Consider the following 15919-nt stretch of genomic DNA (forward strand, 5'->3'; position numbering starts at 1 on the left):
AGAACCGAGCAGCTAGTTAATATGGCATGATGGCTGCTTCTGTGTCCATTAATATGGGGTCTCGGCCCGTAAGGGGAAGCTATTCCGGCTCTTCAGCTTTCAGCTTCAAGCCAAGGTCTTTCCTAAAAGCGCTTCTGTCCATCTTGGCATGAAATCAAACGAGTCTCAGTATACAGAAATGGTATGGAGGAGTTGTAATCGGTAGCTATCTATGTTCCCTGATAGGCATCTATGAAATTCAGTTATAAAATACCAGCAGAAGTCCGGTCATTTGGCATTCAATCCCTTCTATCTTCAAACCTCTCACAGCCCACTTTACTCAAGTTATATTCTTTTTCCTCTTCAGTCTCCTCAAAATGGCAACCACCGTCGTTCTGCCTAGTCTTCCGCCAACTATACCAGCTGCGCCTAAGCCAGGTGACATTCTCAAGCATCCCTCGCTCGATGAGAAGAAGAAGGAGGCTAGCATTAGTATCAAAGATGCGCCATTCTCCGATATAGACCCTGGTGTTTTCAACAGCGAGCTCGTGAAGCTCAAGATCTATGCCAAGCCCCAGAAAGATCTCTTGGCGAAGCCAGAAATTGGCAAGGGCAACATCGTGAAGGGTACCTATATTGGCACTCAAGCTGCACTAACTCACGCATATGGCCGAATTGAGCGAAGGTAAGACCCGCTGATTCATAGTGATGACTGGATATATACTCACGTCCTCAGCTACGAGTCGTATTTTGATGTTCTGCAAGTTGAGCCTACCCTGCCTCGCTATGTAGACCTCAGCCAAAAGAAACAGTTGTTTCAATGGTCGGCCTACCCGACAGAAGATGGCAAGCCTTCTCGATATCCTCCCCATCTGCAGACAATTCCCAAAAATGAACAAGAGAGCAAAATCTTCAACGCCCTCGGCCTCGTTGAGACTGGTTTGATAATCAAGCAGATCATCCCAGATACCTTTTTGGGCAAGACAGCCCTTTGGATTACTGGCCTTAAAACCGGAAACATCTCCGGCGCTCCGACTGCAGGAAACACGATTGACGCCTTTGTCAAGTACAACGCAGAACATCGGAAATCAGGAACCGATATTGAACAAGGACGCAATATCGGCCTTTTGCCTGATTGGTTCAGCGATCGCCGTTTCGCCGACCAGTCTTTCACTGGCACCAACCCCACTACCATCGAAAAGGTCCCCAAGGACCTCCTTGCCGAGTTCATCGAGACCGCAAAGCGTGATGGGTGGGATTATTGGGCCAAGACTCTTCCCACTATTGACTCTGCTTCGCTTTTCGTGCAAGACACCCGCTACTTCCGAAAGGCTTTTGGCGCGAAGCCTGATGCTGAGTTAAAGCACAAGGAGCCTTCTTCGGACGAGAATTGGGCTTGTTCAGCAGTGACTCTCTATCAGCTCCGTGACGATGGCAAGTTGCACCCAATTGCCATTGTGTGTGACTACAAGGCTAGCATGAAAGACTCGGTCACCATTTTCAACCAGCGCAAGGATCCTTCTGACTCGTCTGTGAAGGAGAAGGACGACTACCCGTGGCGATATGCAAAGACCTGTGCCCAGGTTTCAGACTGGATTCGTCACGAGGTTGGTGTGCACCTGACTCGGGCTCACTTGATCGAAGAGGCCTTGATTGTTGCAACCCATCGTACTATTCCTATGGAACACACGATCTTCAAGATTCTTCAGCCTCACTGGTACAAGACTCTATCTCTTAATGCTGCTGCAAGAGAGACACTTGTTCCACAAGTAATCAAGGATCTTGTTGGCGTCAGCCCAGATGCGCTGTACTCATACGTCAAATACGAGTTTGAGAACTTTGACTTTGTCAACAATTACGTCCCCAACGATTTGTCTAAGCGTGGATTCCCTAGTACTACTGAGGGCCTCGCCGACAAGAAGTACAAGAACTACGCATACGCCAAGAACATGGTTTCCATGTGGAATGCCATTCGCTCGTATGTCATGAAGATGCTCTTGATGTACTATGACCAGAAAACTGCCGACAAAATGGTTCAAGAAGACCCATACGTCAAAGAGTGGTGCAAGGAAATGCAGACAAGTGGTTGGATCAAGACCTTCCCAACTATCACGACTCTTGATCAGCTCTGTGATGCTTTGACTATGTCAATCCACATCGCCGCTCCATTCCACAGCGCCGTCAACTACTTACAGAGCTTCTATCAGTCATTCGTCCTCGCCAAACCTTCCACTCTGTGCAACCCACTGCCGACGTCCCTTGCCGATCTCAAGAACTACACCGAGAAAAACCTTCTCGACGCCCTACCAGCTGATCGTCAAAGGGAATGGCTACTTTCCGTTCAAATCCCCTGGCTGTTGAGCTTCAAGGTACCCAGCGAGCGCAGTCTGATCAATTTTGCGCAGTCGCAGTGGCGTGCACACAAGTCTGGAGAGAGTGATGTGGACAAGAGTATCAGCAAGTTCAGTGAGGCGTTCTATCTCGACTTGAAGAAACTCGAGGTTGAGTTCCTTATCACGAGTAAGGGGATGGATGAGGGCGCTATTCCCTACATGGTCTTGGATCCTGGCAACACTGCCGTATCTATCTTGATTTAACTAGCGGTTTATACATTGTATGTAGCTTGTTGCTATTGTTGAAGCCGGCTTTTTTTACTCTGGAAGTTGTAGTTTAAACTTTAGCTAGAAACTAATTGAGCAGCTAGACGTTGACATTTCGTCGATAAACTGACCCGAGCATGTGAATCAAGATGTAGCTGTTATAACTAATGTTTTTTTAGACCGTATATAAGTCCTTCTTTAGCTTTAGATTAATATACTAATAATACGGTACTTACTAATTGCTAGAGACCTAGTCTATAGAGGAAACTATGTTTATAGGTACTTCTATAGGGCAGGTAGCTTATACACATTTATTAGTAATAATTCCTTAATTATATCAATACAACTGTAGATTTCTGCATGCATGCTTTAGCATGACCTAGTGGAGTGACGTAGCATGTAATAGAGAGGTAATAATCTCAAGTTATACCGTGTAATAAAATGACAATCCTACTTAAAGGCATGTCAGATGCAAATTGGCGATATTTGGCCCATGGTGGGGTGGAGAAGACAGGGTTCTTATCGTCAGGTCAGCGCGTTGTAACGTTGCTGAGTTGTCAGTTCCGCTGCCTTGGTCGTGTCTTCAATTACATCCAACCTTCAGAATTGCCTCAGAATCATCAAGGTATACGCAGAAGATGGCAGAGGCTTCAATTGAATCGACCTCGCCAAAGGCGGCCGCTGCTTCATCACCTCCAGCTGAGGCAACCCCTGCACCTGCGGAGGAGACTTCCACTGAGCCACCCACTGCAGAGAACCCCGCCCAGCCAGCTGAGGATTTCCATAACCCTAACCACTGGGCCACCTTGAACGAGGAAGTATGTGGAATCACATTCTGTTGGGCTCGGTCATTGACATTATGTAGGATGCGCCAGGAGTTGACGACGCTGATTCAGCGGTCGGAGATGATGTTGCTAGCTCAACCGAGTCAATTTCTTCGAGCATTCTTCACTATCGCACTATCCATGGGAGAACGTATCACTCTGAGCGGGGAAATGCCGAGTATTGGTATGGAAGCCCTTTCAAGAGTGAGCTACTGGGCTGATGTATATCAGGACACCGAATGATGAACATCATAACGAATCTATGGATATCAAGTGAGCCACATGTTGCCAGAGATAATACATACGACCTCAAGCTAACAGGTAACAGTCACCACCTCCTGTCTCTGTCGCTGGAGGGGAAACTTCATCTAGCTCCTCTGAAGGATGACATTCAGGTTCGTATACAACCTTTGGATATTTACAACAAAATACTCACAGAGATTGTAGAAAGTTCTAGATATTGGAACCGGGACTGGTAGGTTATGGAGACCCTTTCCAAGTCATCAGCTAACTGAGAGAAATAGGTATTTGGGCTATGTGAGATGACTTAACACGTATGAACGTTTGTTCGTTACTGACCTCGGCACAGCGATTTCGCCGATGAGTATCCCAATGCCGAAGTCGTCGGGACAGATATCTCTCCCATCCAACCTGACTGGGTCCCACCGAATCTGAAGTTGTACGTAGCATGTAAGGGCTGATTATACAAGCTGTTCTGACAAGACTAGTGAGATCGAAGATTGTACCCAAGAGTGGACTTATGAACCCAATTCATTCGATTACGTGCACATGCGCTATATGTATGGAAGTATAAGCGACTGGTCCGCCCTGTTCAAAGAGGCATTCCGCGTTTGCAAGCCCGGCGGTTGGGTTGAGAGCTATGAGGCCTCCCCTCGAATGGAAAGTGACGATGGCACTGTAACCGAAACCTGTGCTATCAACGAATGGGGCAAGTTCTTTATCGAGGGCGGGAAAAAGCTAAACCGCACTTTTGAGATCCTCGATAAAGACCTGCAGCAAAAGGGGATGGAGGAAGCAGGCTTTGTTGATGTGAAGGTTTGGGACTTCAAGGTATGCTGCATCATTCTTTTCTTCGTATTAGTGGCTGACTTGAATCGTTTTAGGCACCTATTGGAGGTTGGCCCCAGGATCCTAGACTCAAGCAGATTGGACAGTTTGCTCAGGCTGCGCTTGAGCAGGACTACGAGGGCTATATTTTGTATATGGCTAACATGGTTCTGGGCTGGACTAAGGAAGAGGTTTCTGTGTACTGTGCTCAATTGCGACGCGAGATTCGGTCTGGAAAGTTTCATCCTTTCTATCGACAGCGTGTCGTTTATGCAAGGAAGCCTGAATAGACAGCACGTCGCAGTATAAGCCAGTTTCTGAATCTAGAAGATCATATGGAATGCTCTAGGAATTTCATAAGTGCATTAAGCATTGTGCGCACGAGAAAGCTAGATCCATCCTAAAAACAAAAATAAAATAGTGTTTGATAAAAAGGTGCATGATTCTATGCAGATGAAAACGCTTGGCAACGCAAACGAAACATTGCAGCATCATATCACATCATGATGCAATGTCTTTCACATGCACAAGTTGTTATGCGACTCACAAGCTTTTGCAAAATTGCATCAACCTCGGGATCCGTGACAGTCTTGGCTTGCGTGTTCTTATCATCAAAGTAGCCGATGGTCGTGGCCAGATCAAGTCGTGAGGTTGATCATATGACCTGGCGTTATCAACTGCTTCGGCCAACCCTATAGCGCTTGGATTTTTATTACAGTGGACCTCAATTTTTTTTTTGTCGTGTTGGGGAACCTCAACAAAACGAAAAAGCACGAGCCTCTGAACCACGAGAGAAATGAGTTACCCTGAACTCGGCTGTCACGTGAGATATTCAGGCTCAATACAATACACAGCCATCACAAGCTTCGCATCGTCTTGGCAGGGTCCAAATACGTGTCACTCACTGACTCCACGTGGTGATGTTGCCTCGTAGGGTAGTAAAGGCGAAGAACTGCCAGACCAGACTGGCGGTACATGCATGAATGACAAGGAATCACTCGTCTTAGGGATTACGACGGCAAAAAAAAAGACCACTATTTCCACTTGCGGTAATAAGTGGAATGATCGCCAAGATTACGCCGCAGGCACAGGCCCGATACCGCGGTCTCCCTTGTTGTGCTGACACTGGTTATAGTAGGCGGTGGCAGAATCTTACGGCAGAATTGGGACTAATTTTACTGCCTTATTCAGTGCTGAGTGCCGAAGAGCGGTGGTCAAGTGATTGAGAGCAGGTGATAGAGGGGACTTAAGCTTAAGTTTTATCGTCAGATACAGTAATCGCGAGACTCCATACTTGGCCGAGTCACTGAGCCAGGCTGAGTCACTGAGTCGTGAAATGAACCGCGGCTTGGATCGGCGAAATTGTGCTCTGACTGGAAGTGAATCAATCACAAGGCAAGGATTTCCACTGCCGCCCACTGCGTCATATCACCATAATCAACACTGACAAGGGTGCGTGGATCCTGCTGACCTAATACCTCCGCTCACCCCTTTTCCCCTTTCAGTCACCTCGACTTTTCACGATATCGATAAAATTCCAAGCTTCGCACTACGCGCTCCCAGCAACCCCCCAACTCATTGCATAACGAAAAAAAGTACATCATACGATTACATCATGCGTCAACCCATATCGACACAGCCAGTCACCAATGGTGACGGCGAAGAATGGTGTACGTATTCACATAGTTTTGCTGACGTTTTGAGATTGTACTAAGATTGAGTTAGATCTTCCCGACAAGATGCTCGCACGTGCGTGAACCCATGCTGTAAAATAGCTGCGTACTAACAACTCGTCTTCAGGACACCCCAGCAAGCCTCACATTGGCAGTGAGTTATATCCTAATCTGGAAATATCTACCGTGCTTACAGTACCTAGGCTTGGAAGAGTACCAGCAGATGCATCAGCTCTCCATCAGGGAGCCTGAAGCTTTCTGGGGAAACTTGGCTCGTGAGCTCCTTACATGGGATCACGACTTTCACACCGTCAAGAGCGGCTCGCTAGTCGAGGGCAACCCAGCTTGGTTCCTTGGCGGAAAGCTGAATGCTTCGTTTAACTGCGTTGACCGCCATGCGCTCAAGGATCCTAACAGGGTTGCTATCATCCACGAGACTGACGATGGAAATGGCGGTCGGTCTATCACATATGGCGAGCTGCTCAAGCAAGTCAGCAAGGTCTCCTGGGCTCTCAAGGACCTTGGCGTTCGAAAGGGCGATACGGTTGCTATCTACATGCCCATGATCCCTGAAGCTCTCGTCGCCATCCTTGCTTGCACCCGTATCGGTGCTGTTCACTCTGTTGTCTTCGCTGGATTTTCAGCTGGTTCGCTACGAGATCGCGTCGTCAACGCCAAGAGCAAGGTCGTCATCACTGCTGATGAGAGTCAGCGAGGCGGTCGAACAATCGGCATCAAGAAGATTGTCGATGAAGCGCTGAGCCCGCTTGAGGGTGTTCAGACACTTGTTTTCAAGAGAACTGGTGCTAAGGTTTCGTGGACTGAGGGACGGGATCATTGGTGGCATGAACAGACTGCCAAGTGGCCTAGCTACATCCCTCCTGAGGCCATGGACGCTGAGGATCCTCTGTTTTTGCTGTATACCTCTGGTTCAACGGGTAAGCCAAAGGGTATTTTGCATACTACTGGTGGCTTCCTGGTTGGAGCTGCTGCAACGGGAAAGTATGTGTTTGACATCCACGAGAACGATCGATACTTCTGCGCCGGCGACGTTGGCTGGATCACTGGTCACACCTACGTTGTCTACGCTCCGCTCCTGTTGGGTGTCTCTACAGTTGTCTTTGAGGGAACACCGACATTCCCTGATGCTTCCCGTTTCTGGGACATCATTGCGAACCACCAAATCACCCACTTCTATGTCGCTCCTACTGCCCTTCGCTTGCTGAAGAGAGCTGGATCCGACCCTGTCAACCATGACACCAGCAGTCTGCGAGTTCTCGGTTCAGTTGGTGAGCCTATTGCTCCTGAGATTTGGAAGTGGTACTACGATGTTATTGGAAAGGGAGAATGTCACATTGTTGATGTAAGTTGACCTCAGATGACCGTCGATGGAGGTGACTAACTCGAGTAGACATACTGGCAAACTGAGACTGGCTCTCACGCCGTCACCCCTCTCGCTGGTGTCACACCCACCAAGCCTGGATCCGCTTGTCTTCCATTCTTCGGCATCGACACAGTCTTGATCGACCCTGTTTCTGGCGCTGAGATCCACGGCAACGGAGTCGAAGGTGTTCTTGCTTTCAAGACCTCATGGCCTAGCATGGCTCGAACTGTCTATGGCGACCACCAGCGATTCGAGGAGACATATCTCAAGGTGTATCCCGGATACTACGTGAGTACTTTACCGATCTGATTTAGCTGAGTAAATACTGATCATTCTGTAGTTCACTGGCGATGGAGCTGCCCGCGACCAAGATGGCTTCTACTGGATCCGCGGCCGTGTCGACGACGTAATCAACGTCAGCGGCCACCGCCTCTCAACCGCCGAAATCGAAGCTGCAATGGTCGAGCACGCCGCGGTCGCTGAATCCGCCGTCGTAGGCGTCTCCGACGAAGTAACAGGCCAATCGGTCATCGCCTTCGTCTGCCTCAAAGAAGCATTCCGAACCTCGGAGGAAGAAGTCCACGCCGAGCTCAGACTGCAGGTCCGCAACAACATCGGCCCCTTTGCTGCGCCTAAGAAGATATTCATGGTGGTTGATTTGCCCAAGACTCGGTCCGGAAAGATCATGCGTCGTGTTTTGAGGAAGGTGGTTATGGGCGAGCAGGATCAGTTGGGGGATATCACAACGCTTTCGGATCCTTCTGTTGTTGAGAAGATTATTGGTGTTGTGCATAAGAGCGGTTAATGGGACAGAATGGAATGAAGGAAGGGATTGTGGTTAAAATGTTTCTTGGAAGGGTCATGATTAGAGTATTGCTCTCAACCCACTGTCTTTATAACTTGTAATAATCCAATAGAAGATGATGCCATATATTCTGGGCCACGTTTGCTAACAATTGCACTCTCATTCTCAAGGTGCATCTACAGTCTCCTTATGTCATACCTCAGACAGAGACGAGAAGAGCTATTTGGGTCATTGTCGTCTATATAAGACTCTTGCTATCTAGCCATGAACCGACGACAAAATCTAACCCTTCCCTCAACCAAGGCTCATCGATGGTAGCCTTAAAGTCAAACCCATGGTCTCCAGGTCTGATAGCTAAGTGAATCTGTGTATTTGGGTCAAACCGTTGCAGGTAATCTACTAGCTTCCGTGTACCATCGACAGGCACTGCGGTATCCCCCTCGCCGTGAAGTAGAAATAGTGGCGGAAACAAAGACTTTTCATAATTTGAGGAGGTCAAGGCCACCTTCTTAATTCGCTCAAGGACGAACAAGTCAGGATCCTCACCAAGAAGTTCCAGATAGCGTCCATTGTGAACAACCGCCATCGCCGAGTCAAGTCTTACAGGTGGATCCGCCTCCGTGATTGCGGGCTTCACAACATTGACGGAAAGGAACTTGTCAACATCTTCGTTAGGATAGTTTGGCACACCAACGATTGACTTGTCGTAATACTTGGTGAAGTGAGCTGCTTTCATGTCGACCATTGGATAAAGGGCGATAATTGCCTTGGGCCTGACAAAACCTGATAGAACAGATTGCAGAGCCAGGTAACCGCCTTCGACAAGTCCAGAACGTTAGCGAATGATAACAATGGAGTTCGATAAACTGAGCTTACCAGCACTTTCGCCTACAAGAAGGGTCCTGGCAAGGTTCAGTTGAAGCTTGTGTTGCCCAATCGCTGCAAGATGACGGGAAGGTCCTCCAGAATGCAGCCAATTCCAGAAGTTGCCCATGTCATGAATGATATCCCGGCCCTTCACCTCAGGAAGAAGTCTATAGTTTGGACTGATGATAACGGCATCTTGCTCCTCTGCAAAGTCAAGGACCCATTTGGAGAACCAAGCAGGAAACAAACTGGAGCCAGTTATCTAGTAAAGAAGTCAGTTCAATGTTTAGTGCCAAAATGAAGCTTGCATACCAAAAAGCCGCCGTGAATCCTGACTATGACTGGTGGGTTCTGGCTTTTGAGGCGGCGAGGTATCAAAATATCGACACCGATTTGAACTCCTGCAGACTCATAGTATGTTCGAGTGATGGTGAAGGGATCGAAAATGTCGCTTTTGACACTGTGTAGGACATTAATGAGGGCGTTGAACTGAGCGTCACGCTCCTCGGACTGAGGTGCCATATTGTCACTGCGTCAGGCTATGATATGACCTTCAGATTTACGGATTGTTCAACCGCCTTGGCTATGTAGTATGCGTAAAGAGTGAAAGGAGAAAAGCGCGCTTGCGTCGTTCTCCAAGTGCTGTTTGAGGTAATAGCCAATTTCCAACTGAGGCTAGTAGGCTCAGAAATGGCGGCACTTACCGAAACCCCGCCCAATGGCTTCTTACCTGATCTGGGATTAGCACAGAACGAGATTCAAGCAACGCCTCTGCCATGTCCTTCGAGTAATCTCATCTTTCAAGAGAGCAGAGTTGAACCTACAGATAGTCCCTGTATAATAGTGAGATAGGACCTAGGCAAAAGAAATATATACAAATATGATATCTATGACCTATTACTTCGTAAATCTCTTGTAATTTAATCTCAAACTACTACTACTCTTGACAGAAACCAAGCTTTCGTGGTTACTGTGACCCTCATGGAGTTGACCCAGAAGGCTTGGCAGACACACCAGACGGTTCAAGTTTAACGCCAGGACCATGACGGTCAAGAAAGGCTCGGGATATCATGGCCTTGTTGGCCACTTCGTCTTTCGAAGACACCGATGAAGTATCCCGCCCGCCATAGTGTACGCTTCCTCGGTCCAAGTCGGTGAGTGCGGTGATGGTTGCGTTATAGCTTGCCTCGTCTATTTGCCCACCCACATAACGCGCCTGGCCTTGCACATTGACTCGCCTTGCGAACACCAGATCCTTCACGGTTGAAACTGTGATACCGTACGCATTGTCAGCCATTGTGATGTCTTCAAAGACGTTAGCTCGCTCCTTGGCCAAATCCTCGCCGGCATGAGCAACCACGTTCATGCATTGATGGATGCTTTCCTTGGTCTCTCGTAGTTGTGCCAGTTCGTTGATGTCATCTTCAGACAGGTCCGTTTTCAGCTTCATGGCATCCATCCTCTTATCGATTTCGCTTCCGTGGCTTCTGAGACGCGATTCCAACGTACTAATGGAACTCTTGGCAGAACTTAGACTACTTTTGATATATTTATCTGCCGAAGGCTGTTTGGAGAACTGTGGGTTCTCGCTGGATGTTGATTCGAGTGCCTCGATGTGCAAAGATAGCTCAGTGCAGATCTGGAGCCCCTTTCGTGTGCTTTCTTTCTCTTCGAACAGAGCAAGCCAGTCAGTGCTGTCAGACTCGACGCTCTCAGCCGGAGGGACGGCCAGGCTACGTGCTCTCTCATCGAGCCGCTGCATGTGCTTTTGGAGGTCGGCGGTTGTATCATCTATCATGTCCTTGTATTCGTCGATGACATTGCGTGTAACAGCCGTGATAGTTCTATGGGAGTAAAGTTAGTTGATTCCATGCGTTGACCTTGATTGAGAAACCGCACATATTTGCATTGGCCAATGCTATATTAATAGTGGACTTGTATCCCGCAAGCATGTCTCTAAAGTCTGTGATGTCACCCTTCAGATACTGCTGGCCAATCCAGTCCCGGAAACTTGGCCGGGTCCCATTAGAATGTTTTGTGCACCGAGCAATAAGCTTGCCATACTCCTCGCAAGTCTTTCCACAGCGTAGCAGGGGTAATTCAAGACAGTCGAAATTGAGGTCAGGGTAATTTGTAACTGTCTCGAGGAGCGAGTGCAGCACTCCAGTGAGATCATTCAGCTCATTTTTGAGTGCGCGCGCGTTGGCGTCCTGGGTTTTGTAACTGCGGACAGTCTTGTAAAGAACAGTGCTCGACTGAAAGGCGAACGTCACCAGAGCCAATACCCCAGAAGCAACACTGAGCCCATCTGCCATTATCGCCGCGTCTTACTCCGAACAAGTAAGTACTATTGACAGAGGGGGCGGAAATGAGCTTGGTAACAAGGGCATGCGGTCGCTTATTTAATGCCGCATTCGCCACGCTGACTATAAAGCTATGTCCAATAAGCAAGCAGCAATGTCAGGAATGTGAGACCTGGACTACCTTACAGGGCGTTTATGCGTCGTTGGTTATTGGTGCGGATCTGGCCGGCAACCGCCGGTGTGGGGCCAACAGGCTCCAGCCAAGATTGATGACCCTCTAGGGAGAAAAAACAGTGAATTCAACATTCCACGAGGCTGTGCAGTACGCGAGGTTTAACAACGCTCGGGGATATGAGGTTTCACTTTCATCGAGTACCCTTAATAATGGGATGTGACTTGGTATGCCCGAGTTGCATCTCCAATTGTACAGACAGGTTGATCAAGCGAAGAGAACATACTTATGATGTGATCTTGAAAGCAAAGGTCTCTATCAACAGAGCAAAGCATCTTTACAAAAGGGACCTGATTGTATCTAGGCTTGCAACGCCTTGTATAATTCCGTCTCTACCCGTTCCGAGCACTCCAGCACCATGGCGTCTTGGGCTTTGAGTCAGCAAAGAACCCCTTCAATTCACCTGGTTGACTTACCGCCATATGGAAGAATCTGGCTGGCAATAATACCGCCGATATTATTCTTGCGATCAGCGAACCAGAAGAGATTAGCCAACCCTTCCCAAGATGCTGACCCAGCTGCACGACCAGTTGACTCTGGGAAGTGATTGATAGAAAATGATAAGCCCCAGCCTTCAGTGTGATCATCCGGCATTGGAGTTAAGGGGGTTGGATTTGCCAGTTCTGGCTTGGCCACGGGGACGCTGAGGTTGCTGAAGCGTGGTTTATCGGGGATTTGATCAGTGAACATGTCTAGGGAAATATGTCAGTGCAGGCTGGGTGGAGTATCTACCAGAGATGAACTTACCATTGACAGTCTCAGCTTTGAGTAGTTGAACTCCTGATTTTGCATCCACGCCGTTGTTCAACAACAGTGATATAATTCCTGTAATACAATGAGCGAGACGACGAGCAGGATGAGTGGCATCTGAACTTACGACTTACGTCCAAACTCTGCTGGTCTTCCAAAGCAACCATGACCGCCTGCACACGGAACCTTCTCGCCATCTCGAGCAAGAAGCGGCCGCCGATAAAAGTGATCTGTGGTACTCAATCTGCCATTTGGGCTCCTGCGATGCATATACGCAAGATTTCTCTTGTCCTCTTGTGAAGGATGGAAAGTGACGTGGTCCATTCCCAATGGCTGGAAGATGTTCTCTTTGAAGACTTCCTCAAGTGATTTATTGTACGTGCGTTCGATTATCATACCAACCCAGTCCATCGAGACACCATATTGGAACGTATCTCCAGGCTGGTTCACTAGAGGTCGATTTGCTGTGTCAATTGCTTCTCCCGAGAAGTCATCAAAGCCAATCGGGCGACTAGACTCGGCCAGCTTCTCATCCTCAAAGGCGTATCCGAAGCCAGCTGGCCAATCGTCAGTGCTCATATTCCGTCACTGAGTGATTTAGGTCGTACCTGTGTGAGTGAGAAGCATCCGAAGAGTAATTCCTCTAACTTTCTCAACAAGCTCAAGTTTCCCATGCTCGTTCCGAGTCAACACCTTGACGTTCCGTAGCTCAGGGCAGATGGCTTCAACTTGATCCGCATCATCTAAGCGCAATTTCCCTTGCTCGACGAGTTGCATGCACGCGATTGAAGTCGCCAGTTTTGTGAAAGATGCTATGAAGAAGATAGTCTCTTCTGACATGGGGCTTTCTGAGGTGACTCCCCTCAAGCCAGAATAATGCTGAAAGATTGGTTCGCCATCATTTCTGAACGCTGAGTAGACGAGGCCTGGAATCTTGCATTCGGTGCCCCCAGCTGTGTACTCGTCGATAATACCACGAAGCCTGGAATCTTGCATTCGGTGCCCCCAGCTGTGTACTCGTCGATAATACCACGAAGCCTGGAATCTTGCATTCGGTGCCCCCAGCTGTGTACTCGTCGATAATACCACGAAGCCTGGATTGAATATCGTGTGATAGTACAGACATGGTTGAGAGTGTATGAATTTGGAATAGTCTAGATCGGATGGTATCGGGACGGGTGCTTGACTGGTTGTGACTTGGTCGGTAGCGCTCGACTCTCTACAGGCTATAAGAACAGCTTTGCCGATCTAGCACTTCGTACTGATTAAAATGAAACCCCAAGATAGAAACAGCACAATTACCAGTATCGTCAATCGGATGCAACGGAGAACAGAGTCACTGACAGGAACAAGTGCGGGGATCAAACACCAAGAATGGAGTTGAGGTTATTACCCAATTAGGAATAAAGTTAGGCTACACGCGCGATAAGCTACAGAGACTAAACACCATTTACATACAAGTCAACAAACCGTGTAAGTTTATCTGGAGATAAAACGGGGACTCAGCTAGTTCTTGATAACAAAAGGCATTTCTCTACAGTGTAACTCTAGCAGTCACCAAGCCAAGTGCAACAACCAGCTTCAAGGGTCAATCCTTAGCAACAAACAGCAACCAAAACTACTACTTCATTGTCAACATGTGTTCAGTCCGCTATCAATTCCTCCCCGGCCCAGTAGGAGAAATGCTCCGCTCCGCATCACTCGCAACAACCGCCACGATCCCACTATCAGGCTCTCTTGTCATAACGACAGGCCATGTTGGCGTAGACATCAATACTGGTCAACTCGTTACTAGCTCTATAGAAGCCGAGTTTAACGCTGTGTTTGACTGTCTTGATGCAGCGCTCAAGAATGCGGGCGCTGCTAAGGGTCTTGCTTCAGCTCATAAGCTGGTGGCTTACTTTACCCGAGCTGAGGATGAGGCAACGCTGCTTGGTATCTTTCGCGAACGCTATCCGGGACATACTCCGACTTTGACCTCGGTTGTTGTGGCTGGGCTTGTTAATCCGGGGATGCATGTTGAAGTACAAGCTGAGGCGATCGCTAACTAAAGGGGCTATGGAGATGTCATGGTGAAGAAATAGGCACAAGGAAGGAACAGCGATGCATAAACTAGCTATAACGAGTATAAACACATTTCAACAGATACTCGTTAAAACGACAAGTTACATACAATCAACATTTCTATTTCCGGTACTAAACCCAAAATGCTAAACAACTATTTATTCTCGATCAGGCATGTTTCGGTAAGGATTGCTAGGATCCGCCAACTCCTCCTCCACACTCTGTATCGTCTTGACCACCTTTGCAGGGGCGCCTAGGGCGATCGAGTAAGGGGGCAGACTCTTGGTGACCACCGCCCCAGCGCCAACAGTGCAGCCTCGGCCAATGGTTACGCCAGGGAGGATAACCACATTGCCACCGATCCAGCAGTCGTCCTCAATGCGGATGGGATGTCCGAACTCGACGAACTTGATCCTGGATAGAACACTTGTCTCGTGGCCTGCGGTGTAGATGTGTACGTTGGGACCCATCTGGACACGGTCACCGATGATGACGAGGCTGGTATCTAGAATGGTCAAGCTGAAAATGGATTAGTCATTGCTCTGTTAACTCGCGTAGTTGCAGACTTACCCAAAGTTCATGAAGCAGTTCTCGCCGATGGAGACATTGCTTCCGTAGTCAGGCATGAAAGGTGTCTCAATGTACGTCCCCTTGCCGACCTTTCCGAGCATCTCCGACAGCATCTGAGCCCGCTTGTTATCGATCTCCTCACGAGTGCCAGCGCTGGGGTCAATGTTGTTGTACTTGTACGCCAGACCGCGCGCTCTGTGGCGGCCGTCCAATAGATCGGGAACCAGGGGGTTGTAGCTAGCCCCACGGTCAGAAATGATGCAACGGTAAGGTATCAAGCTGTATATTGTACTTACAGCATGCCAGAGATCATCTTCTCGTACTCGTCGCACCATGGAGTACCCTTGAGACCCTTGGCGATTTCGATGATCTCATTATCTTTCTGTTGCTTGGCCATGATGGAGTACCGTGGGGTTTGAGCAGTTTTTGACTCAAGGCTAATAGATAGCAAGTGATGGCGATATGAGATTTTCAGAGGAAAGTTATACTGTCTGATTGTCGAGGTAGATACGGAGCTGGTACCTTTCCAAGTTGGAGAAACACGTCTGATCTTTTAAGCGTGGAGAAGGTGAGGGCTTATTACCAGAAACGGAATTAAGACGTGACCCACGAAAAAACAAGTCTACCCCACACAGTGCCAACTCTTCACGAGAGGGTAAAGCTTATCGGCAAAGGCCCATTCTTTGAGTGATGCACCGCAATGCCGAGATAGCCCAACTCAACGGGCTCCATGATTTCCCCCGCGTTCTGGGGGTTCTAATCTTGATTAACGGAGGGATAGATTGCGGGGGAGATACAGG

At 48.4% G+C, this 15919-nt stretch overlaps 8 protein-coding genes; 4 read left to right on the forward strand and 4 right to left on the reverse strand.

The window, feature by feature from the left end:
- Positions 1–356: 356 nt before the first annotated feature.
- FFUJ_02055 (related to lipoxygenase 1) lies at positions 357–2576 on the forward strand (the record flags this gene model as incomplete). XM_023575228.1 has 2 exons in its annotated part: positions 357–664; positions 716–2576. 2 exons carry the CDS (start codon positions 357–359, stop codon positions 2574–2576), a joined length of 2169 nt encoding a protein of 722 aa, XP_023423549.1.
- Positions 2577–3217: 641 nt separating this feature from the next.
- On the forward strand, positions 3218–4761 carry FFUJ_02054 (related to methyltransferase; the record flags this gene model as incomplete). XM_023575339.1 has 9 exons in its annotated part: positions 3218–3397; positions 3445–3587; positions 3635–3676; positions 3732–3798; positions 3851–3878; positions 3928–3940; positions 3993–4082; positions 4132–4474; positions 4528–4761. The coding sequence occupies 9 exons, from the start codon at positions 3218–3220 to the stop codon at positions 4759–4761; spliced, it is 1140 nt and encodes a 379-aa protein (XP_023423709.1).
- A 1325-nt stretch (positions 4762–6086) lies between these two features.
- On the forward strand, positions 6087–8333 carry FFUJ_02053 (probable acetyl-CoA synthetase; the record flags this gene model as incomplete). XM_023575450.1 has 6 exons in its annotated part: positions 6087–6141; positions 6197–6220; positions 6272–6298; positions 6348–7507; positions 7556–7816; positions 7869–8333. The coding sequence occupies 6 exons, from the start codon at positions 6087–6089 to the stop codon at positions 8331–8333; spliced, it is 1992 nt and encodes a 663-aa protein (XP_023423550.1).
- A 238-nt stretch (positions 8334–8571) lies between these two features.
- On the reverse strand, positions 8572–9722 carry FFUJ_02052 (uncharacterized protein; the record flags this gene model as incomplete). XM_023575561.1 has 3 exons in its annotated part: positions 8572–9149; positions 9210–9462; positions 9513–9722. The coding sequence occupies 3 exons, from the start codon at positions 9720–9722 to the stop codon at positions 8572–8574; spliced, it is 1041 nt and encodes a 346-aa protein (XP_023423551.1).
- Positions 9723–10179: 457 nt separating this feature from the next.
- On the reverse strand, positions 10180–11515 carry FFUJ_02051 (uncharacterized protein; the record flags this gene model as incomplete). XM_023575672.1 has 2 exons in its annotated part: positions 10180–11044; positions 11100–11515. The coding sequence occupies 2 exons, from the start codon at positions 11513–11515 to the stop codon at positions 10180–10182; spliced, it is 1281 nt and encodes a 426-aa protein (XP_023423552.1).
- Positions 11516–12035: 520 nt separating this feature from the next.
- On the reverse strand, positions 12036–13481 carry FFUJ_02050 (related beta-lactamase; the record flags this gene model as incomplete). XM_023575783.1 has 5 exons in its annotated part: positions 12036–12100; positions 12152–12427; positions 12483–12560; positions 12620–13042; positions 13094–13481. 5 exons carry the CDS (start codon positions 13479–13481, stop codon positions 12036–12038), a joined length of 1230 nt encoding a protein of 409 aa, XP_023423553.1.
- A 641-nt stretch (positions 13482–14122) lies between these two features.
- Positions 14123–14536, forward strand: FFUJ_02049 (uncharacterized protein; the record flags this gene model as incomplete). The annotated part of the gene is made up of 1 exon (XM_023575895.1): positions 14123–14536. The coding sequence occupies one exon, from the start codon at positions 14123–14125 to the stop codon at positions 14534–14536; it is 414 nt and encodes a 137-aa protein (XP_023423554.1).
- A 171-nt stretch (positions 14537–14707) lies between these two features.
- Positions 14708–15516, reverse strand: FFUJ_02048 (galactoside O-acetyltransferase family protein; the record flags this gene model as incomplete). XM_023576006.1 has 3 exons in its annotated part: positions 14708–15068; positions 15120–15356; positions 15416–15516. 3 exons carry the CDS (start codon positions 15514–15516, stop codon positions 14708–14710), a joined length of 699 nt encoding a protein of 232 aa, XP_023423555.1.
- Positions 15517–15919: the final 403 nt, after the last annotated feature.

This window comes from Fusarium fujikuroi, chromosome FFUJ_chr01, assembly GCF_900079805.1.
Source record: "Fusarium fujikuroi IMI 58289 draft genome, chromosome FFUJ_chr01".
NCBI lineage: Eukaryota > Fungi > Ascomycota > Sordariomycetes > Hypocreales > Nectriaceae > Fusarium > Fusarium fujikuroi.